Source organism: Delphinus delphis, chromosome 2, assembly GCF_949987515.2.
Source record: "Delphinus delphis chromosome 2, mDelDel1.2, whole genome shotgun sequence".
Classification (NCBI taxonomy): Eukaryota; Metazoa; Chordata; class Mammalia; order Artiodactyla; family Delphinidae; genus Delphinus; species Delphinus delphis.
This window is the reverse complement of record NC_082684.1, coordinates 87,110,561-87,133,959: the sequence shown is the minus strand read 5'-3', so window position 1 is coordinate 87,133,959 and position 23,399 is coordinate 87,110,561. Positions and strand designations below refer to the sequence as shown.

The following is a 23,399-nucleotide window of genomic DNA, read 5'->3' as shown; positions in this document are numbered from 1 at the left end:
AATAAATATTTAAAAAAAAAAAAGAATGAATGACTGTAGGTCAGTCAAGTCTGTGACTGAATTAATCTGAACCAGTCAAAAGCCATTGTAGTTGAGCAGGAATGGACCTTAAAAATATGGAGATTAAACATCCCAGGAGGTCCCTATGGCAATCAGCCTACAATCCCAAAATTTCTTAAATAAATAGTGTTACCGGGAAGAGAGGTTCTATCTCTGTGAAGCACCAAAGGGTACAGTGCCTTCTCACCAGATCGTTGGAATCTCCCTCTTAATTTTTAACTGATGCTTGGGAGTGAGTGTCAGGAGTTGATATAAACGGCGTGTGCTTTCTTTACCCCCTTGATGTCTTTACACTGGGAAAGCCTAGAACACTAGGGGGGCTGGAATATCCCCCTCCGCATGTATTCACATTCACAACTTGGCCTTTCCTGACATACCCAGGACTATAAAGGGTTTCACTGCAGAGGAAAATCCAACATTTTATAATACTTCATGGAAAGCCTGACTGCACAGGTGAAAGCTGTTTACAACCTCAATAGGCTCTGGATCTCTTAGGGCCCCTCAATTCCTTACCTCTTTGGTGTTCTCCTACACAAGGTATCTGATGCTGGTTATTCGGTCCTTAGCTCTTGACCCCATGGTATGCAGATCCCCTTCCCAGGAGGCCCCCTGCCTTTCTTTCCTCCCCCAAACCAAATATATGTCCCCACCCTCAGTTCCTATTACCCATACTTGGGCATTCTCACCTATTTTCAGAAATAATGCTGGCTTCCCATAACTTTTTCTCCCTTCACCTGCCCTATATTCTCTGGCTTCCCTGGGTCCTGGAACTGCTTCCAGTCATCAAAGGCATCAAGATAAATGACCATGCTGGTAGAAGCAGAGAGTTAGAAGCCAGGGCCCAGCAACTAAGCAACGTGTGGAGTCAGAAAAGGCCTAAGCAGCACTACGGCGTCTGTAATGAACTTGATTTATTGTTAGAGTTGGAGGTGGCTCCGTCACAGCAGCTGGGAACTGTAGCAGGGACGTGTGGGAGGGAGCAGAGCACAGCAGCACGAGAGGGTGGGAGCTAGGAAGAACACAGGTGGTCTCGTTTTGGTTTCCACACAGTCATTTGGCAGAGAAGCTGAGCCCTGAAGAGCGTCTGGATTTCTCAGTCCTGCAGTCGTCTGGCAGGGCTGCTTATTGGCTTGCTTGGGGTGAGGTCCTCTCCTGGGGTGGTATTTTCGGCCTGTTTTCATCTCACTCAGTAGGAGTTAAGACCTAGCTCAGCTTCCTCTCCCTCTTTCCTTCCTCCCTCTCATTTTCCCCAAGTCCTCTGGCATGGCCTCCACCTCCCCGATCCTCTGTCCAAGAGTCTGGGGCTGGAAAAGCAGCCAGCGTTCCCATTTCAGCTGCAGGATGGCATAGTGGAATGTTGGGGGAGTCACACGTTGCTGGGGTGTCAAATGTTAGGATGTCAGGCAGTGGCTTTTTAACCCATTACACACCAGGCCACAGCAGGTGACCACATGCAGATAAGCCAAGCAGGTATGAGAAGGGATCAGGAGAGTTGGAATGGGTGGGTGAAAACTTCATAAGGTCAGGGAGCTTGGAAGAAGTCTGCGATTGGGGCTGGGCTCTCCTTGCTCCTTTGTGCTGCCCAGTAGGCCTGGTCTGGGCACAGCTCTGGGATATGAATGGTATGAAGCAGGGGCCGGGAGGATAAGCTCCTTTCTTCTCTCACCAATCTGTTGGTCAAAAGAGCTTCAAGTTTTGGATTGAAACATTCAGATACGGAGAGAAGCAGTGGGACAGTGTAGCAGCAGCATACCCCCAGAACCCTGCTGGGACCCAGACTCTGGTGGGGAAGGGAATGGGAGATGGAGGAAAGGATGCAGCTCTGGCAACCTCACTGACAGTATCCTGCCCCCAGGTCACATAAATTACTATTGGAAATCCTTCCTTGGGATGCTAAATACATAGATTAAGATAAAGAGGTCCTTGGGGTTGGGGATATGATCTCCCTCCATGAGGGAGGAGGTTGCTCTCTGAGATCCATCCTCACTCCCCACCCAACACCAGCATTAGGCAGTGCTAAGAGAGGGTGTCACTCCAGGGTTCTCAGGCATCATATGACCTTGTATCCTAATTTTGCACCCTCCCCCTATCCTAATCCTGTTACCTTTGGTTTTGAGACTCCTTTCAGGCATGGATGAAGGGGAGGCACAACCCCTCCCGTTTAGTCCAGCCTAAGTTCCCACTAGACATCCTGTCCCCCTCGCCCCCCTCAACTCCCATGTCCCTCAACCCCAAAGGACTCAGCATTAGCCATTCTCTAAGGGGGTTGTGGGAGCAGATCCTTGGGGAAGGGAGAGTGGTTCTTTCAGAACTCAATCTTGCAGGCTGGGAAGGACTCATCCTGCATGACCACGGTGCTGCTGCTCGCCAGGACCAGAACGTTCAGTTGTTGCTGCTGCTCATGAGTCTGCTGGTACCACTCACGAGTCACCTCCGTGTCGTGAGTAGGGATCAGAGTTACCTAGGTGGGAGACAAGACATGCCTGAGGTGAGGATGTGAAGTCAGGGGATGGGGCACCTGATGGTCCAGGATGTAGTCCCACTCCCGGAGAAAGAACTCAGTCCTTGTATTTTATTATGTTTTATTTATTTTTTTGGCCGCGCTGCGCGACATGCAGGATGTCAGTTCCCCAACCAGGGATCAAACCTGCGCCCCCTGCAGTGGAAGCGCAGAGTCTTAACCACTGGACCGCCAGGGAAGTGCCCCTCAGTCCTTTTATAAATAGAGACTGTGTTCCATTGCTGCCTCTGAGTAAAGTTTGACCAGACTACCTCCTTGGTGCTTCTTGCCACTCACCTGAAGATTCTCCCCCCACTGGGCCTTGCCCTCCAGCAGGGCATCCAGCACAGCCCGGCTCGGCTCGCCATTGGCAGGGTCATTCCCACTGACCACATAGTAGGATGCACGCACTCGTCGGAAGAAGTCAAGGTCAGCAGTCTTGCCACTGCAATGATTCGGGATATAGGCAAGATCCACATATACAGGGGGGCCAGAGCTGCCCTTGGAACCCAAGGCCGCTGTAGAGGCAACACAGAACTCATTGTAGAGGGAAAGCAGAACTCTTTTGGCAACCTTCTTCTTCCCTCCCACCCTCCCTCTCTTCCACTGGAGCCCTTGACCAGCCACACCCAGCCCCAAACCACAATCTCTCCCACTTTCCATGTTATACTTACTTGGTCCTGCCTTGAGTCCATTGATTAGGCCTTTGGACATGGGGCTGTGTCCATCCTTTTCCTCTGCTGGGGTGACCTGGCTTGGAGTGCTGCGTGGTCGGGGTGGCACCCGGGATGCTCGATCTGCAGTCCCTTTACCAGGGGTGGGTGAGCGTTTTCCCCGAAGATCCAGACGCTGGGCAGGAGACGCTGGCTTGGCCCTGCCTGTGGCCCTGCGGCCGACTCTCCCCTGTGTCTTCTCCTTCTCCCGTAGCCTCTCTACCCTTCCAGACTCTGAGCTGAGCCCCTCGGGGTCAGCCATGCACACGTCAGGGCGGGGAGGGGCTGGGCGAGGGTCTGGCTGGGGGATAGGGGGTGGGTCATGGCCAGGCCTGGGATGGTGAGTCCCACTAAACCCACCAGCTTTGTCCACAGGCAGGAAGTCCCCATCTTCATCTGAGTCGAGGGCTGCCTCAGCTGTGATGGATGGACACTCCTCAGTTTCTGGTGGAACGTCAGAATCTGACTGCGAGGAGCCCGAGTCGCTGACTGACGTCGGGGGTGTCTCATCTGCCACGGGGCAGGGGCCCCCTGTGGCCCCTGCAGCCCCCACCCGACGCCGCCCCCCTCTCCCTACCAGCCGAGCTTCCTCAGTTAAGAGGTCACTGTCATCCGTGGATTGAGGCAGAGGTGGGTTCAGGAAGGACGGAGAGAGCTCCCCACGATGCGGCCGGGGCTCAGCAGCACATCCCTGGGGCCCAGCCTCCATCTCAGGGGAGACACTTCTAGGTTGGTCTCCAGAGGCCCCTCCAGGGCACCGTGGCTGCTCTGGGGAGAGCAGCGTGCCAGGCCTGGAGCTCCTCTCGGCTCCCTCAGGCCAGGCCCCACGTTCCCAGGCGGGACAGGCCTCAGCCTTTCCTTTCTCAGCCTCAGCTGGGGCAGGGCCTGGGGGCTTGGGGCTGGTTTCAGTTGGGCCATTGGTGGCACGATCCCTGGAGGGGCCCTGTAAGGGGCTTGGCTTCTTGGTGGCTGCCCCTGAGCACTCCAGGCGGCAGGGCAGGGTGCCCTCATCCATGTCTCCAGGCAGGCTTGGAGCCAGAGCTGGGGCCAGGTCCAGTGAAGCTGGAGGTGCTGGGCTCAGAGCAGTGAGGTCCCAGAGGCCATGGGCAGCTGGTTCCATTCCTGGGACCAGCTCTACAGACCCTTGTTCTGCAGCCTCCAGGCCGGGAGGGAAGCGCTCAGCCACACTCGACATCACAGGTGTGGTGGCCTCAGAAGAGGAGCCTTCAGATAGGGCTGGTGAGGCAGGTCGCGGAAGACTGGAGAGAGGGGCCCCGGGAGAGCTGGGTGATGGGAGCTGGGGCAGTGAAGAGTCCAGGCTGGGGGCCTTGGTCACTTCTAGGTACTCATCATGCCGGGCTCTGGTGGGGGGCCCTGGAGCCAGAGCCAAAGCTCGGTCACCAGAGAAGGCAAGGGACCCACAGGGTGCCGAGCGGGGTTCTGCTGGAGAAGGCAGCTGTGGAGGAGCTGGCTGCAATGAGGAGAAGCCAAAGGCTGATGCAGGGAAGTCCAGGCTGGGTCGGGCAGGACCCAGGTGGGAGTCCAAGGAAGGGCTGGTATGTGCCTCACTTTCAGGCCACAGGGCGGAGGGGCCTGCAGGCATGGGCTGCGGGGGACTTGGGGACTGGGCCTCTTTCTCAGGCTGCTCCCGAGCCCCCTTCTCCAGCTCCAAGTCCCTCGTGCTGTCATCCCAGTGACCACGGCCTGGTTCCTTGGGGGATGGGGTTCTCCTATCTGGGCTATGGCTCAGGATGTTACCATTAAGTGGGGGGCTTGGGCCTTTGCTCTGGGGGATAGGAGCACGGGGGGGTATTGCAGGTGGGGTGAGGCTGGGATCCACGCTTGGCCCTGGCTCAGGCTCCTGCTTGGGGGGTATGGTGGGTCCCGCCAGAGCTGCATAGCTGAAGGTTGGAGTGTCGAATTGGAGGCGATGGGGTGAGACAGGAGATGAAAGCTCCTTCTCTGCAGATGTGCATTGGCCAGCAGCCTCCTCCTTGGCTGAGATGTGTGGGGGCCAATCCCCAGCTGCTCCAAGTGGAGGCTCTCTAGTGGGGCATGCAGGGCCCAGCCCAGTGAGCATCATCTGCTCATAGATGTCTGCGTACTGGAAGCTTCGCTCATCGGGATAGGGTGTGGGCTCTCTCTGCTCTGGCTCGGTCTGCTCGGGCTCCTTAGAGGCAAGGCTCGCGCTGGCCTCTGGGACTTTTGACCCGAGGGGGCTGCTGTCAGGAACCCCAACCCCACCTTCTTCTTCCCTTTCCCCTTCAGCCTTGCGGTAGTCCTTCCCTAGGGGGGAGTACGGCCCGCCTTCCAACTCAGCTGCCCCCTCCTGCACTGCAGCCACCACACTGTCATACTCGGCTGTGTCCCAAGAGAAGGGCGCAGGAGTGAGTGGCTGTGGGGCAGGTGTTGGGGGAGCTGGAGCTGGGGACAGGGGTGCAGGGGGCAGGGGTCTGTCCTTGGGCACCCATGGTGGGATGTCAGCCAGCCATGACGGGGTGGTGGGCTCATTCCTCATGGGTGGCATGGGCTTAGGCTCTGGGATAGGGCTCTCTTGTCCTGTGGCTGGCGGAACCCTCTGTCCAACCATCTCAGGTGGGGAGGCCGGAGGAGAGATGATCTCAAAAGGGGAGCGAGTCAGCTTGTCCTCTTCCTCTGGTGGCAGCCCAACTGGTGACTCAGCAAGCCAGCGCTCCACCTCCAGCTCCTTCTGTGGTGAGGGCTCCTGGAAGCCCTTAAAGTCTGAGGCCCAGGGACTCTTGGGTGTAGGCTCCAAGGGGGGCACTTCCTGCTCATCATCCGGCCCCTCATCGAGGAAAGTGCTCTCCCGCTCTTCTGTGAACCGTGGCCGGGCCCCCTGGCCACCCAGCTCATGAGGGAACCAGACCTTCCGCTCACAGCTCAGCTCCCTCCAGTATGTGTCCTGTTCCAGGACCACATCCTCTGTGCCCCTCCAGTACCTGTCCTCCTGCTCAGGAGATGTGTCCTCCCATGTCCGGGCAGGCTCCTTCTGTTCTCCAGCTGGCTCTCCTCTGGCTGGAGATGTTTCTTGCCACTCCTGGACCACGTCCTGCTCCTTCCAGTACTTCTCGTCCTGCTCCCGGGCCTTGTCCTCCTGCACTGGGCTCTCTTCCAGCCCCAGAGCTTTGGTCTTCTCCAGCAGAGCTTCTTCCTTATGTCCCACAGCCTTGACTTTTTCTGGAGATTTTTCCTCTAGGATCTTCTCCTTTAGTGTCATGGTTTTATCCTCCTGCACAGGACTCTCCTGCTCCTGAGTTCTGTCCTTCTCTTCCAGAATCTTGTCTTTTTGTTCAACAGCCTTTGGACAAATGTTTTGTTCCAGAGCTTCACCCTTCTGTTCTAGGGCCAAGTATTTTTGTTCTAAAGCCTGGTCCTTCTTTTCCAAGGCCTTGTCCTTCTGTTCCGGGGCCTTGTCCTGCTCAGGGGCTTCATCTTTCTGTTCTAAGGCCTTGCCCTTCAGTTCAGGGACCTTGTCCTCTGGAACCTTGTCTTTATGTTCAGAGTCTCTGACTTTTTGTTCTAAGATTTCATCTTTCTCTCCTGGGACCTTGTCCTCCTGTTCCAAGGTCTTGTCTTTTGGTTCTAAGTCTCTGTCTTTAGGTTCTAAGTCTTTGTCTTTTCCTTCCAGGGCCTTGTCCTTTTGTTCCAGGGCTGTGTCCCTATGCTCTAAGTCTCTGCCTTTTTGTTCCAAAGCCTTATCCTGCTGTTCCACAGCCTTGTCCTTTTCTTCCAGAACCTCATCTTTGCGATAGATGGCTGTACCCTTCTGCTCTGTGACAGTATCCTTCTGCTCTAGGACTTCATCCTTTGGCTCAGGTCCCTTCTCCTTCTGCTCTGGGAGTCTGTCTTTCAACTCTGGAACTTTATCTTCCCACTCCATGGCAATATCCTCCATGGCAGGGCTTGGCAAGGACTCAGGACTCTTGGTGAGGGAGCTATCAGGTGTCAGAATGTGTTCACCAGGGCTTGTGATCATTCCAGGTGACTGCTTCCCATCTCCCAACAGTGTAGAGTGAGAGAAGGAGCTGGCAGGTAATTTTCTGTCAGGGCTCTCATCTGTGACGTCTGCCTGTGCAGCGTATCCACCGGTCCCATCTGTGGGAGGTGACACTGTGGCTGCACGGGCTTCTGGAATAGACACAGGGGCTAGGCGGTGAGAGGTGTCCTCAGTCTGCATCAGAGGCCCTTTTTCTTCCTTTCCAAGGGTTAGTTCCCCAAACTGGAGGGTGCCAAGGCTTTCTGGAGACAGCTGCTTAGAAGAGATATCCAGAGAGGTCTCCTTGCTGGGACTCTCTTCTGAGAGAGAAAGCGACCGGGTGTCTTCTGGAGATACCTGTGGCCAAAGGTCTTTGTGTAGGTGCTGCTCTGTCAGGCCACAGGGAGACCTAGGGACGGCTTCTCGGTCGGCAGTGTCTGGGGAGACCACGCTGAGGACAGAGGGGGACTCCACCTCTTCAGGGGAGAGGCCTCGGTCAGGAAACCGGAGCACCTCATCTTTCTGAGGTTCACCAGGTTCTTGGTGTGATGTTCTCAAATCTCTGGGAAGGGCTTCTGTTTCCAGAATCGGCCCTGTGGGCTCTCCCGTCTCCACAGTCTCAAAGACTATTGCTTTGTCCTCTTCTGGCAGCAGTTGGACAGTACAGCCTGCATGTCCTCCAACAATGCTGATGGGTGCTTCCTGGGCCTGGGGGCTCCTGGGAGGAGGCAACGTTCCCTCCTCCTCTGGTGTGCCCTCTTCAGGCCCTGGCTTGACTGTCCCTTCTGCAGCATCTTCCTTGCTCACACCTGGTGTACGCTTAGTATCTCCCCAGGAGTCTGCTTCCTGAAAGTCTTGGGGCTCAGACTTTTCTTCCACTGGGGACTGATGAAAGGGCGTGTGGGTGGCACTGGGTGGGCCAGATGGTGGGGGAGAGGCCATCTTCACTGTGCTGTCATCTGGGCTGAGGCAGCGCTCCTCCGCTTCTCCAACGGCTGGCTCCCCGGGATGTAGGGTGTGGCCAGGGGCAGCAAACATCAGGGGTTCATACTGATCGTGAAGTTTCTCAGACATCTGTACATTTGTGGTCTCCTCCTCTTCCTCTTCCACGGCTCTCTCTCCAGACAAGCCTCTCTGTACAATCTCTCCTCTCTTCTCTGACTCCCCAGTCACGGAGAACTCCTCACAGGGTGGTGATTTGAAACCTTTGTCTTCTTCCAGTGAGGAGGTGGGTGAGATGGTACCAGCTGATGGCACATAGTCCAGGCCCTGAGTGGCTTCCGTGTGGGAGGAGGGGATGCTTGTGACCGTGTCAAGCAGCAGGGAGCTCTTACCTGTCTCCTCTGTCTGGGGAGCTGTGAGTGAAGCCACGGATTGGTCCTCAGCCACAGATGTGGCAAAGGAAGAAAGCTTGTCACACTCAGTGATTGAGGTGGCCGAGGACACATGCTCCTCTTCAGCCAGAGGGGCGGCCACCATGTTGGGGGGGTAGGTGAGTTCCGACTCTGGCGCTCCATAGCCTTTGCTGGGGGTGGTGGGAACAGCAATGTCTGCAGGCTGGCTAGCCTCAAAGGGGCCAGGACCTTCAGGCCCAGGGAGGTCATAGGTACCTGTAGGAAATCTAGGTGGAGCTGCACGCTCCTCCGGCTCATCATGGATCTCCTCATCCGAGATAGTCTGCTCGGTCTCTGAGTAGCCAGGGATTGTCTCGTCCTGGATGTAAGAGACGTGCTCAGTGGCTCCTGCAGGGGTGGCCAGGCTACTTAGGAATGACGAGGTCTCCTTCTCAGGGGCCTTGCCTTGGAGTCCTAGTTCCTGGACCCCGAGAGCCTCCCTGCCCCTTGGCGTTACCTGCAAGGCTTCTTGCTTATGTTTTTGGTAAAAACCCTCAGCCTTTGTCTCTTCCTCTTCCTCCTCGTCTGAAGGGTGCAGCTCCTCCATTTCCTCTAACTCGGCCTTCTCTATCACATCCTCCTTTACCTCAGGTTCACTTTCCTCTCTGGCTTCTTTTCTGTCGGGGATCCCCTCTGATTCCTTTGCCTTTTTATCCTCCCAGGGGGCTCTCTCTTTCTCTGTTTCAGCCCCAGAGTCTGGGCCTCTGTCCTTGCTGCCTTGTTCCTCAGGGATGTCTGGGACAGCCTCTTTCTCCTTTATCACAGGCTCTTCTGGTTCCAGCCCTGGGACAGAGGGTGGTGCCCCCGGGGCCAATGTGCTTGGGAGTCCCCCCTCTGCAGTGTCTGGGGGGAGTGGTTTCTCTCCTAGTCCTGTGTCCCTTTGTTCAGCCAGCAACCCCGTCTCCTCACGCTTCAACTCCTCGAAGTCCTGTGTGAGATCCTCTGGTGAAGACAAGGCCAGCTCCCTTGTTGGGAATGGTGCAGCCCCCTTTTGGGCTGGGGGTGTCCGGGGCTCAGAGGACAGCTCCTTCTCCCCACGGGCAGCCCGGCTCTTCTCCATCTTGACTCTGCCAGGGGCCTTGGCTTTGTAGAGGGTCTTCCGTACCTCAGGGGTAAAGGGCTTCAGGTCTGGCTTGGAAATCTTTTTGACCTCAGGTTTGGTATCTTTCCTCTTCTCCTCCTTCTTGGCATCCTTCTTTTCCTCCTTCCTTCCTTCATCCTTCTTGAGCTCCTTCCTCTCCTTCTTGATCTCTTTCTTCTCTTTGTCTTTTTTCTCTTCCAGCTTTGATATCTTTTCTTTCAGGTGCTTCTTCCCCACCTTGTCTTTGATCAGCTTTCGCTTCTCTGCCTTCAGTGCCTCACTCGACTCTGTCCTCACCCTCTCAGGCTTGGCAGGCTTCTCTGGGGGCTTCTCAGATGACTCCTTTACCTTCTTCTCTGTCTTGGCTAACTCCTTGGCCAGTTCTGAGCGGGCCTCCTTGGCTCCCTCTTCGGCCACCTCCTCCCGTTTGGCCAGCTTGCCCACGGCTGTCTTGGTTGTGGCCTTGAGGCTCTCCTTGCTATCAGCCCGCTGTTTGATTTTGCTGGGTTTGAGGTTGGCAGGCACAGCCCCAGTGGCCAGCTCCTTCTGCGTGGCCACGGGGTAGCGCAGGAAGTCCAGGTGTCGAAGCTTTTCCAGGCCCTCCAAGATCTTGTTCTGGGGAGCATTCCCTGGAAAAAGCACGCGCACAATCTTCTCAGTGGGGTTGGCTGGTAGCCAGACCACCAGAGCAGTGATGGAGGTCAGGTAGGGCACCGAGATCTCAGCCTCCTTCCCATTAGCCAGCACAATGCCTGTCTTAGCTTTACTGTTGCCTGCCCACTTTTGCATGAGGAACTGCATCTCCTTGCTATCCTTGACAGGGTTGAGGACGTACATGTCCAGGCGGCCCACACCCATCTTGTGGAAGAGGGTCAGCGGCTCGATGGTGTTGCTGACCACACGGTAGAGGGGCTCGGCCTGGATGCCTAGGCGGTTTAAGTGCTGCAGAGTGAGGCAGGCCTCCTCAATGCTGCGCTTGGCCTTCCGCGAGGCATCAGGCAGCCGCAGCTTATCGGGCACGTTGAAAAAGACGACTCCAAGCTCGGGGGAGATGAGGTTCTTCACCCAGTCGCTGTAGCTGCTAGAGCCCTGGGACTGCTCCTCCTCCAGTTCCGCCACTTTGCGCTGCAGGAGTCCGTTGATGCCTGGCAGGTTGTCTGCCCCGATGTGTGTGAGCAGCACGGAGTCAATGCGGTCCAAGTGCCGCACCAGCTTCCAGAAGCAGGACTTGCGATCAGAGCCACCATCCACCAGGATGTTGAAACCATTAACGGCAAAGAGGGCAGAGTCCCCGCGGCCGCCAGGGAAGATGTAGCAGCATGGCTTGGAGAGCTTGAGGAAGCCCCCTGAGGTGGGGGGCTCCAGCAGGTCAAAGGGAGATGGCACATCCACGGTCTCAGAGACGTACTCGGAGAACTCAGCCACGCCATCCATGGTGGGCAGCATGGGCTCAGGGTTTAGCCGGAGGTGCAGGGTCTCTTGGGAACTGGATAGTCCCAGGTGGCTCCAATCACCCTCCCCTAAGCAGGACACAGTGAGGAAAGCCTGGATCCCAGGGTCTCTATTGCTGAGCAATTGGGCAATCTAGATGAAGGGGAGATAGAAGGCTGATCAGGTCATTGGGGTTATCGCAAGCCAACTCAGACTCAATCTGCTAATCTCCATCTCTCTCTGAGGTGATCTCCTACCATTCTGCCAGCATCCCTGGCGGTCAAGGAATGTGGGATTTTCCCTTCCTTGGATCCCTCCCTGCAGCTCTAGTCCTACCCCATGTTCTGTTCCTCCTAGACACTCAGACATAGAACTTACCTCTGGGTTTTGAAGGACCTGGGCAAAGTTTTGATAGGAGTAGGTGCCACTCTGTAGGATGAGGTCTCCCCCAGGCTCTAAACTTTGCCCACTCAAGATCAGTAGTTTGTGAGCTGAGGGGCTGCTAAGGAGGTGGTGAACCTAGAGTGGAAGGAGAGGACTGGTCACAGAGAGAGGAAGCCCAGGGAAGGGCACAGAATGTTCCTGGTCCCCCTCAGTTCTGCAAGGACATGCTCCCCACTGGTAGCCCCACAGCACCTCCAGGATGGGGCTGGGATTGTGAGGCAGCTTAGATGGCAGAGAGAGGATGGCTCAAAGCCAAGTCCGGGAATTCCTGGCCTTACAGCAGTAGCACTGGCAAGGGTGGGTTACGGCACTTTCGGCAGGCCCTCGTGGCAAAGCACAGGCCCTGGCCTTACCTCGGAGCTGATGCTGTCGGCACTGGGGTTTACCAGGACGATGGTCTCTAGGATCTCACTCTGGTGGCAGAGGGTCCTCTGGCCTGAGGGAGAGATGCAGGAATTTGTACTGAAGGAAGTGGGTATAGACTAAAATGGAGAGGCATTGTGTAAGGCAGGAGAGGAAAGAATGCACTGTCAGAAAATGGGGCTTAGGGGAAAGAGAAGCCTGCTTATCCTGAGATCCTGCCACTCTGGCTACTGCTGAGTAAGGTCTAGGGACTGGCTCCTGCAGCCCTTCCCTTTCAGGGTTTCCTCCTCCCCTCTCCCACAATGGCTGTCTTCTCCCTCCCTTCATCTGCCACCCCCTCTGCCTGGAACTCCCGCCTCAGACTGCCCTGGAGACAAGAACCTTTTGTCCCTGTCTGTCCCTCTCGAGCACTAAGCTCCTGGTGCTGCCTGGGGACCGGTGGGGGGGGGGGGGGCGGGGGGCGGGGGGCTCAGCTGAAGGGAGGGCCTCTCGGAGGATGGTCCTCACTCAGCTCTGTCCTCACTAGCTTGCCTCTGCCCTGGGCTTTCTTGCCAGAGTGCCTGGAAATAAGGAGATGGGTGCTTCTGTGCAGTGAGTACAGACTCCTCATCCTCCTTTCAAACCCCCATCCAAGGCCAGAAGTCCCATTCGAAAAGACTCAGAGAAGTCTATGCTATCTAAACCCTTGGGGGTTGGTTACAATGCAGAGGAGAAATAGGACCTCTTGTTCTGTGCTCTGGTTCCTCAGAGGCTGAGCGTGCACTCACAAACATGCACACAATCATACTGTTTCCACCACCAAAGGTTTCACAGCTCCCCGTCCCACCTCACCTTCATGTCCCCAGGCTCCAGAAAGACCTGGTTCACTCCCCACAACCCATCCCTTTCAAACAGTTTCTCCTCTCATCCTTGCACCTCTCCTGTGGGCCTTCTGTCATGGAGAGGGGAGTTTGGGATTCACAAACAAGAAACAGATAAGGCAGGAGAGGTTCAGAGTATTCCCCAGGCTATGGAGGAACATAGTACACCATCAAATCCCCTCTCTACTTCCCTTATCCAGGCTCACATGAAACACCAAGCAATGCAGCAAAGAAAAAAAGTGCCAGGTTAGACAGGAGATCCTGAAGAAGGATGCTGCCATCCCATTCCTGCCCTTACCAACTGCAGCACACAGTGGATTTACCTTACAAACACGGAGTTGAACAGATGGTCTGGGGAGTGGGCTGTCTGGAGGATATTGGTGGGAGGACACATAACCTGTCCCCCAGACCCTCTTCTGTGACCCAGCGCTCTCTCCTCTTTCTGGGGCTCAGACAAGAGGACCCTGGGGCCAGGGCCTTTGTTAAGCGGAAGAGCGATGGTGCCAGGATCAGGCAGATCTGGCAGCACTGGGCTGCAGTTGCAGCTGCGGGGGGGAAATGAACTAGGGATGGTGTCAGAAGACCAAGCCCCGCACAGGGTAGGTGGGGCCCATGAGGAGTTCAAGCGTTCTTTTCTATTAACTTGGGAGTTGAGGAACACTTTGAGGTCGGTTCAGAGGATGAGAAGCACCTCAGAGACACGCACGGGCAGGGCTTGGGCAGGTGAGGGATGAGGGATACACCATGGTTCGGGGAGCGGCTGGCCCTAGGCTAGCTCTAAGCAGTTTAGCTTAGAAGGGCAGTTCCTCTCCCCCCACACCCACCCGCCACACGCACCACGAATACACAAGGTCACACATTTGAACTAGGAGGGCCAGAAAGAGAAAGATCTGGGGCACGGATGGATTTGCTTTCTATCTACTACCCGCCTTCCCCAGTCTACCATTCCCTGCAGTCCCCTAGACTGGCTTACAACCATAGACCTCTCTGATCCCAGTACTTGCCTTGGCGCAAGACCCTGCCCCTCACGCATGTGCTCTCAGGTTGTGACTGGCAACTACATGGTTTACACCTTGTGCTCCTCCTTTTCAGGCCTGGGGGAAAGCCCTGTTTCTCTCTTCTACACTCCCCCACCACCCGCGATCCCACTGAAGGCAATCGACTTGTCTTCCCTCCTTCTTCGGAGAGGACACCTGGTGAGGCAGGGGCCCGTCCCTTTGCCAGAGATGGGGCTGGGGGGTGGGCTGCGGGTGCTGAGGCTGAGCGGGCGGGAGGGCAGGTGTCTCTGCAGGGAGGCGGCCGGGGAGGGGGGGCGCCCGGGCAGCTGCAGTCTGCCGCAGTGTGTGAGCGAGTGTGAGTGTGCGCGCTGAGCTCAGGCTCCAGCTCCGCCCCCACCCCCACCCCCCCACACCAGCATGACAAGTCATTTTCTTGGCTGCCTCTACACGGGGGGCGGGGAGGGGGGGGACGCAGAGAGGGAGAAGGAACTGGCTTCTCTTTTCAGAGCCCCCATCTTGGGAAGGGAAGCAGAGATGAGGTGGGGTGGGAGGCCGTGACTGGGAACCTGTGGGGTTGACAGGACGGGGAATGCGGGGCAGCTGCTGCGGAGGGAGTGCTCTCAATCTCCGGAGCGGCCTCTCCATCCCCGGAGGGAGCCAGAAAGGGGGGCTCGCGGCCCAAGTTTCAAGCTCGTCGCAGGGAATGGGTGTGGGGAGCACGCTGCAAATAGGTTGGTCTGTGAGGAGGCGCATGCCACGTCTTAATGACCCTTTCCTTCCTTCTTTTCCATAGTGTCCCCACCTTCCCATACTTGGCAAAAACTCGCAGTCTCGTTCACCCCCCAGCATAAGAGCAGCTGAGCAATGTAGCAGCTGACACCCAGAGACCCTCCCATCAGGTGCCTTCCCATAACATCCACCTTTCCCTCAGATTCTTCTGCCCCCACCAAAGACAGAGCCCCCAAACGCCACCAGAGCCCCAGGCCTCGGGGCAGAGCCAGTGACACCACCCTCTGCGGCTGCCCCTAGGCGGCTGGCTCCCAGCTCAGCTCAGCCCAGCTCAGCCTGCGAGGTGGCCTGTCACGGTCCCGGCCCCATTGGCTTCCACCTGGTTCTGGGTCCAGGCTGGCCCCACAGCCAGTTCATCTCCTCTCTCTCTTCCCCCACCCTGCCCACCCCGCTGGGCTAGTTCCAGACACACCAGATGAGGTATCAACTCCATTCCCATTACCCGCATCCCACCTCCCTATCACAGCATCCCCCGTGCCCCATGCCAAGCCCTTTAGTTCGGTTCGGTTCTTACCCTGGGGTGTGGGAGAGAGACCCTCATCGAGGCTGTGGCTCCGGCCTCAGCCGGCAGCTTCGGGGACGAGTCTGCGGCACTAGGGGTGGGAGTGGGGGGGGGGCGCTTGATGGTGAGGGCGGCGCCAGGGCGGGGAAGAGGGGCTGGTCCATGACGAGGCACTGGAGACTTAACTGTTTCTTTGCCTTCACAATGTCAGAGATCTGGTGCTTCTGCTTGGCTGGGACCTGAGGAGTTGTCTAGCAGCTCAGAGCCAGGGTGGTCTCCAATGGCCCACAGGGCCCTTCTCCCCCAACCCCGCTTAGTTAAGAAATATTCTTTTAGCATCAGCCAAAAGACCAAAGTCCTGTGCTGCACACTGGGGGGACGTAGGAGGTATGGGCTGCTTGGGCCCTCCCCCCTTCTCTCCGGAACCATCTGCTGCCTCTCCCCTCAGACTCAGGGAGTGACCTTCAATCCCTGGAGGAGCAGGAGACAAAGAGGCTGGGGGCCTGAGAGCATGGGGTAGGAGTGAGGGGGGACTACTTGAGAAGGCTGGGGACGACTGAAGGGAGGGAGTTGCGCTGAGCTCTGCTGGCTTCTGAGCCACAGCTGTAGAAATGGGGTGGGAGTGCAGAAATAAGTCTCATTTTAGGTTGGAGGGTAGTTTGAAATCCTGGAGTGGACACATGGTCCTTAGTCCATCTCTAGCCCATCGGGGGTGGGGCACAGGGGCCCTAAGACCGCATACAATTCTGTGCCGATGCAGCACAGCACAGCAACCACACAGGCACTGATACTTGGGATTCTTGGTCATTGGGTATGAAGAGGCATTTTCTGAAGATTCAGGGCACTTTCTGCCTTTCAGTGAAATAGTTAAAGGGATGAAGGAAAATCACCAGGGCCCCAGGCGTACAAGATTTTCTTACTCTAGGCCAATTATTAAAAGTCACAGAAAGTACTCTTTGGACTAAAAAGATCTTGTAATGACTTTGTAGGGTGTTGGGTCCCTGTTCTCCTTGTCTCTGCACTTTGCTATGTCTCTTTGATGTCTCCATTTTATAGGATCTTAATCCTTCTAACATTGGCCCTGTTTCCCTTAGTCTCTACCCCTGTCTCAGATTTGGTGACACGTGCTCTAGGACTTAAAGAGAGGACCTGGAGAGCTCCAGCACTCAGTTCCAACGGGGCAATGCTCATGTCCCCCTGCCCTCTTCCCTTCCATCATCCCTCCCCAGTCCTGGCCGATTCCTACTGCCTTCCTCACAATGACATCCACCCACTCTTAGCCCAGCACCAGCCCCACCCTTGCCCCTGGCTGCCAAGAGCAGCTTTTGAAGGTCAGAGAAGCCAAAATAGTCTCTGCTCTCAGCATCCCCATCCCCCCTAAACTGCCACCAGAGGAGAGGAGGAGCTGAGTCACCAGTGCAAAGGGGGGAGGGGGACTCCAGAGGGGGAGGAATCCTTGCTGAGATCCGGGGATGCAAAGCAGCAACATGGCAACAGCCCCACTTGGATAGAGGAGGCCAGCTACAGAGATATACAACACAAACCAGGCTGAGTTCTGAACATCACAAAGGGGAAACACCTCCTTTCTGCAACTTCATAGTTATTTCCTCCCACCTCAAACCTTCCATCTCCTCCCTGCTTTCTGGAGCTTTCTGGAGTGTGCAAAGAGGGAAACTTGAGTAGACATGTAGCTTGAGAACAAAATAACATTTCTCAGCCCAACGCAGAGCCCACCCTTATTCTCAGCTGTTACCCCCAAGGGCCACACCCTGGGCAAGGTTCCAACTCACAGTGGAGTTTTCCTTCAGCCTTCACCCTCTGAACAGCCACTCACCACAACCACACCTCCACCCGCTGTGTTCCTTGGCTCTGCTGCAATGAAATGGTGAGACGCCAAAGATGAGAGGGAGGCCTGAGCTCAGACACAAAGTGAGATCGCAAGTCCTGGATTTGAGACCCCTCTCTACCATTTTACTAACCATGCTTTTCAACAAGCCACTTAAGCCCTCTGAAAGCTTGCTTCCTGAATTATAAAATGAGTGTAATATTAGTACCATCCTCCAACAATGCTATGAGGAGTGAATGACATAAAAGATGAAAAAGTCCTTCATTCCTAGAATCCTAAACCTGCAATGCACAAATACCACTGGAAGTTTGTCTCCCTTTTGTGGAAGATTTATGAGAGGTCACCTAGGTGATCAGGGAAATCCTAAACCAGAATCTCAACTCTAGAGTAACTTAGCTCCCAGGTAAACCCAGGTGCCTGGGAGGTGCCTGCAGGAAGGGACTTAAAATACTCTTCATGTCCCTCCTTTCCTATTTCTGACAGCAATGCAAAACCCAGTTCTAGGGGCCAATGAGCTGTTGTATTAATTCAGAATAGTCTTCATGTTTGCAGAAGTAAAGGAACTAACACTTCCTGAGTGAGTGCATCAGTGGTGATGCAGAGTCAGACAGAAGGCTTCCAAACTGGTCCTTCAGCCTGTGTTTTTTTAGTCCTAGAATATCCATCATGAATTATAAATTATGAAGCCCTCTCCCTTTCTTATATGTGCCCAATAGTAGAAGTAGTATTAGAGTGTTATTTAAGCTCAGTTTCCCACTGTTCTAATCGTTTCTGGGTTTGTTTTAAAATGCTCAGAAGCTCCAGATTTTTTTGCAGGAGTTAGAAAGGAAGGCTCCAAGTCACCACTGGAGACAAAAGTGGTGCAAAGCCTTTACCACATTTGACCACTAGAAGGAGCTGGGCCACTGACGCTCCATCAAAGGGTCCCCTCCTTTTCTGTGTGTGTGTGTGTGTGTGTGTGTGTGTAGGGTGTGTGTGTGTGTGTGTGTGTGTGTGTGTGTGTGTGTAGGGGGTAGTGGCAGGAATGATTACACTCTCCCCATCATAGCAAGATAAATTTTTGTCCTCCTTTTCAACATTTTGGCCCAGGGCTTGAGGAGAGGTGAGAGGGATGGTGGCCCAGCCTATGGGGTGGGCAGAAAGGATTAAATCATAAGGTACTAGCATATTCCACTGAGCCCATCCCAGCAGCCTGGTTCCCTCTGCCTCCCCACTAATGGAGGCTAAAGGGAGGGGAAGTGTCTGCAGCTGCTCTGGGCTGTTGTTTGCGGGGACAGCTGAAAGAGGAGCCAGCAGGGGTGGGGCTGTGGCTGTCTTGGGCCTTGTGGGGTTTTCCAGGAAATTCTCCACTATTCTCCAGGGACATACACAGGCCACCATGAAAATGTCCAAACCTAAAAAAACTCAAAAGTAAGCCCTGATCTTGGGTATAATGGCCCTAAGCCTCTTGAGGACACCATGGTAAAACTCTTTGCTTGAGAAGATCTAGTAGGCTTGTATATCAGTGCTTGTTTCTGAGAGGTCCCTGAGAGTAACTACGCATCTCCCTGTAAGTGTTTTCTCAAGCATCCCCAAATCTTAATCTGAAGAATGGCTAGGTGTTTTGGTTTAAGTTCTATTCATTCTTACATCATTCCAGAAGGCATCCTACTCTTACATCCGTGTCCAAAAGGACAAGGTTGGAGAATTCAGTGTGAATTAATAACATCAGCAGACACTCCCCAAACTTCAGTTCAGTCATTAATTTCATGCTGCCGTCCCTTTATCCAGCCTTGCACCAAAGCTCCTAGGATTAATCAAGTGGTGAAACTGTTGATTTAAAAATTATTAGAGCTAATGGAGGAAGCCATGAAATGAATAATACTAAACAGAAGGCAGTCTCAAAACAGTGACTGGTTACCTTCATAGGAAGCCAGTCACATCAAGAAGATGCCAGACTCACATTTTTAAAATGCTGCACATATTCCTAAGATAATGGAGCATTAGTCATATTAACCATGTCTTCTCTCTCCAGGAGCAGCAGAGGAGTAGGTGATCAGGGAAATGACCAACCATGTGGCAGTTAGCAGGAGGAGCAGGAAAAGAAGGGAAGTGACTATCTATTATGCTGGATAATTGAGAATTATCTGTATAAGATACGAATTCAGTCATTTGATGGCAGTGACTGTTGAGTTGGGTGGATTTATATTCCGTAAAGACACTGGTGTATGAATTGGTTTGTCAACATTTACCAATAACATGAGCAGATGCCCAGCACTTTTATAATGGGGTGTAGGGCTTTCTGCAGTGTCCCCACAGATATTGTCGTGGAATAATAACTCCTAAAATATTATTTTCTCAAATTCCTGACCATTTCTCCCACATAGCAGAATGGGAAGCTGCATCCTGTGAACTTTGATCTCAGTGCCAAACCTCAAAGTATGACTAGTTCTTGCAGCAGTAAATCCAGGAAACCCTGCTTCCACTCTGGATTTCATGGGCTCATCAGCCTTTGGTACAAGGTTTCTGCTCTGCTCTGGACATCTGTTGACTGAGCGAAAGGAGGAGGCAGAAACCCTGAAACCTGGAGGATAGGCTGTGCAGCCTGAGGGAGACTGCTAAGCAAGGATCTGGGAAGGTGAGTGGGAGGTTCAAGGGTCTCTGCAAAGGGAAGCAAGGAGGCCAGGGCATACAGAAAGGGGAACAAACAAAAAAAAGGAATTTTTACTTGGGAGATGACTGATCACTCAAGAGGTACCACGTTCCCTTACTGCAAGTCAGTGGCTGTCCATAACCCACCCTCTTCGCAAGTAGAAATTACATTCTCCAGGCTTCCTCCACCATCATACCATCTGTCTGCGAAGTGTACTGGGTATGTGGGGATAGTTAAGGAGCTTTACAACTTTCCTCTCAGGAGTCCCTCCCTCCCTGACCCAAACTTCCCACAAGGCCAGTTCTGCCAGGGAGAGTGGACTTCTGCTCTTCTGTGACCAGCCCTCACCCAAAGGACTGAGACAAATGACATTGGTCCTAACCTTTGACCTCTGAGGAGAAGTGAGCTAGATGCCGGGTAATGAAGAGTCTCAATTGTTGGTTCAAGTCAATGGATGATAAATCAATGTTCCAGGAGAGAATCCCTGTGAGAGAAAAAAAAACAAAGAGGGACCTAGATAAGGTCAGAGGGATTGGACTTGTGGGAGCATTTCCAAGCTCACAGAAGGGGTAAGGAGAGGGAGGGGATAAGGACGGCTGCCATGATCAGCCTCACTGATGTCTTTAAGAAATGTGGCTAGTGCTTATGTCTAGCTCCCATCCTGTGCCTTTCTTGGGCTTTGCTGAGCCAGAGGGAGAAGTGCAGAGTTTAGGCTAAATTTGGTCATTAACGAGTTTGTATGTAGGAATTTTCTTGCGCAGTTGCCCAATTGTGATAGAAGTGACACCCAAGGGCCCATTCCCAGATACTAGGGACTGCCTTCCCCATACAGGTAAGTAGGATTCTACACTCTCCTTCTGTGGCCCCCTCCTTGCCTCCACTCCCCCGCGGCATGCTTCCACCCGCAGGTGGCTCCGCAGCACTGCGCCACAGGCAGTGGAGGACTGAGGAGCTTGTGGCCACGAAGGTCACTCTCTCAGGTTGGCCGCTGGCACTGGGATATTTGAGATTTGTCTGCGGCGTTCAAAACGCACCCTGTTCCTGTTCAGACGCCCTAAAGAAGAAACTAAGGTAGGGACGTGGACTCTCCAAGGGATGGTGACGACTTTCAGGACCTCTGGCCCAAGACACTGCGTGAGGGAGGGGTGTAACCAGAGGGCCCCCCACCCAGGCACTGCCCAGCTCCCCCCTCCCCCACGCTCCCGCCTGCCTCAGGGAGACTGCGAACGCCATGGGGTGTGCGGGAAGGATGGAGATGTGAGATGTTGGCAGCTTGGGAGGATATGAACGCGTGACACAGAAGATGCAGGTGACAGGGGCTGATGATTCAGATTAACAGGGTGCGCAGATCTCAGGAAGTGCACGCTAGGGATGGAGGATGCACATGGCAGAGAAGCACGGGATGGAGGATGTTCCGAGCGCAGCCAGGACAGCAAGCTCACCTTGCTCAAGGTGGGCCCGAACGGCCCTCAGCTGATTCTCTGTACCGATATCGCCGATCACGATGAGCAAAGAGTGTTTCTGCAGGTCCCAGCGTGCCGCCGCCACCGCGGCTCCGGCCTCGCAGAGCGGCTCCGCGGGGTTCTGAGCCAGCAGAGAGCCGGGGCTTCGGAGCCCTAGCCCGGGACTTGTCTCCATGGCAACGTCGAAAGGCCGCCAGGGCCCAGCCTCGGTCTCCATGGAAACTCCGTTGGAGTGCTAGGCCGGCAGCATCCGCTGCAGGGAGAGTGCGCGCGGTTCTTAAAGGCCGGCGGCAGGAGCCGCTCATTGGCTGCTGCCTGTCAGGGGGTGGACCGTTGGCGCCGCAGGGGCCGGGCTGGGGCCGCGTGCTCTGGCTCTGCGGTTTCGCTGTGCCTGGGGGGCGGGGGCGTAGCTGTCCCCCTTCGCCCCCAGTCGTTTTCCAGAGGGAGCTCCCACTCCGACTTGAGTAGGGATGGGGGCTCTGAGGGCCGGGTGGAGGGGCGAGTCTATTGCCTCGGCGCCAGAAGAAGCTTCTAGTTAGGATATTTCCCGGATAAGTGCTGTCTGGCAATTCCGCAGCCTCGCCCGAACCGAGGGGAGCCATCTTGTCCCTCTCTGACTCTGAGTTTGTTTGGGTGCATCGTTCTTTGTCGGTGTGTCTGTATTATCATTGTCTGGAGCTTTTTTTTTTCCTTCTGTCACTGCCTGCCAGGGTCCTACATTGCATCCTTGGTGTTTCTGTCGTCATTGCCTCAGGCCCTGGGTGTGCTCTGGAAGGCTGTGCAGTATTGGAGGGACAGAATGACCTTCCGGCCCTGAGTCCCTGGTGAGTTGTTATTCCGAAGATAGTGGTTGGCTCATCGCCATCTCTGCTGAGTGCAATGAGCTCAGACTGCAGCAAGGGGGGTTTGAGTAAAACCCAGGAAAGACCTACCCAACTGCAAGTAATGTGACACAGTGAGTTGGGTAACCTTGGGAGACAATGGTATTACTTCCCCCAGGGAATTCTCAAAATAGAAGGGGCAGTGTTTGAACCAGTGAAGAGGTTGACCCTTCCAAAATTAAAAACAAAACAAAACAGAAGAAAAACCAGGGGATGTGAAAGAGGACTGAGGAGGCTGGCACTGTTTTATGACTGACTGGAACATCCTTGTAAAAATGGTGTGGTGCTGTAAGTCTACCCTCCCCCTTTCCTCAGTGTGTCTCCACCACCTACTCTGCACTCCAGTGTCTTCTTTTACACAGGATACTGAATCATTCTGTATGTGTATGTATCAGAGCTTGTCTTTCACCCTAGGGCTCCAGCAGCACTTTTTGGAGTCCCATTTGCCTTATACTTTCCGGATGTACAGGGAAGAAAGGAGCACAGCACTTGATTCAGCAAGGCTGCATGTGAACCACTGGAGGCCTCCTCTGGAGGCCCTGAGGAGGATTGGACAGTGTCTGCATTTTGAGTACCTCACAGCAGTCCTGGTTCCTATCATGGAACATGTATTTAGCAAAATATCCAATCCATTCTGCAATTTGGATATGGCCCTACCTGAAATGAACATAATATGTCAATTACATCTCCGTTTTTAAAAATGGACAGGGCCCTGAAAATCCTTTTTGTAGCAGAGAGGGAGAAATAGTACTGGCAGAACATAAGACGGTGGGGATGCCTCACCCTATATGACGCATGAGACAATGCTCTGCTACACCTCCACCCCACAATTTGCAGATCTGAATCTGGCAAAGAGCACAGAGAGATGTGCAGGCCTCCTCTTCTGCAATCAGAAAAGAGTGCCACGTGGAGGTAGAGCCAGAATAGGTTGTAGGGAGAGGAAGGGGATAGTTACCATAGCAACTGTAGAGATGAAGCCTTTAACTAGCACAGGGCCTCAGTATAATGGTCAGCAGCAGTTAACCATAGGCTCTGCTTTCATCAAGTCTGACAAAGAGGTTAGACAATAGATATGAATGGTATAGGGGAAGACCACACACTGATTAGATGGTAGGGGCAGAAATTCAGGCCTGTGATCTCAGACCCTGCTAGAATTGGCTTTTTTAATAATTAGAGCTGCAGGGGACTTCCCTGGTGGCGCAGTGGCTAAGAATCCGCCTGCCAATGCAGGGGACATGGGTTCGAGCCCTGGTCCGGGAAGATCCCACATGCCGCGGAGCAACTAAGCCCATGCGCCACAACTGCTGAGCCTGCGCTCTAGAGCCCGCGAGCCACAACTACTGAGTCCACGTTCCACAGTTACTGAAGCCCGTGCGCCTAGAGCCTGTGCTTCGCAACAAGAATAGCCACCGCAATGAGAAGCCTGCACATCGCAACAAGGAGTA

At 54.5% G+C, this 23,399-nt stretch overlaps 1 protein-coding gene across 1 annotated transcript; it reads right to left on the bottom strand.

Moving 5' to 3' along the window:
- Positions 1–956: 956 nt before the first annotated feature.
- MAP1A (microtubule associated protein 1A) lies at positions 957–21,290 on the bottom strand. Its single transcript, XM_060005124.1, has 7 exons — positions 21,053–21,290; positions 19,993–20,094; positions 11,974–12,056; positions 11,555–11,695; positions 3,235–11,329; positions 2,858–3,078; positions 957–2,521 (listed from the first exon to the last, which is right to left on the bottom strand). Exons 1-7 carry the CDS (start codon positions 21,288–21,290, stop codon positions 2,366–2,368), a joined length of 9,036 nt encoding a protein of 3,011 aa, XP_059861107.1. The 3' UTR covers positions 957–2,365.
- Positions 21,291–23,399: the final 2,109 nt, after the last annotated feature.

Bases quoted from the DNA above. Each gene is read 5' to 3' on its own strand.
- MAP1A (XM_060005124.1), bottom strand. From the start codon at position 21,290: ATGGAGACCGAGGCTGGGCCCTGGCGGCCTTTCGACGTTGCCATGGAG. The intron at 20,095-21,052 runs GTGAGCTTGCTG...TTTCTCTCACAG, and splicing joins TCGGGCCCACCTTGAGCAAG to GGATTCTCTCCTGGAACATT. The intron at 11,696-11,973 runs GTAAGGCCAGGG...CTTCCACTCTAG, and splicing joins CCGACAGCATCAGCTCCGAG to GTTCACCACCTCCTTAGCAG.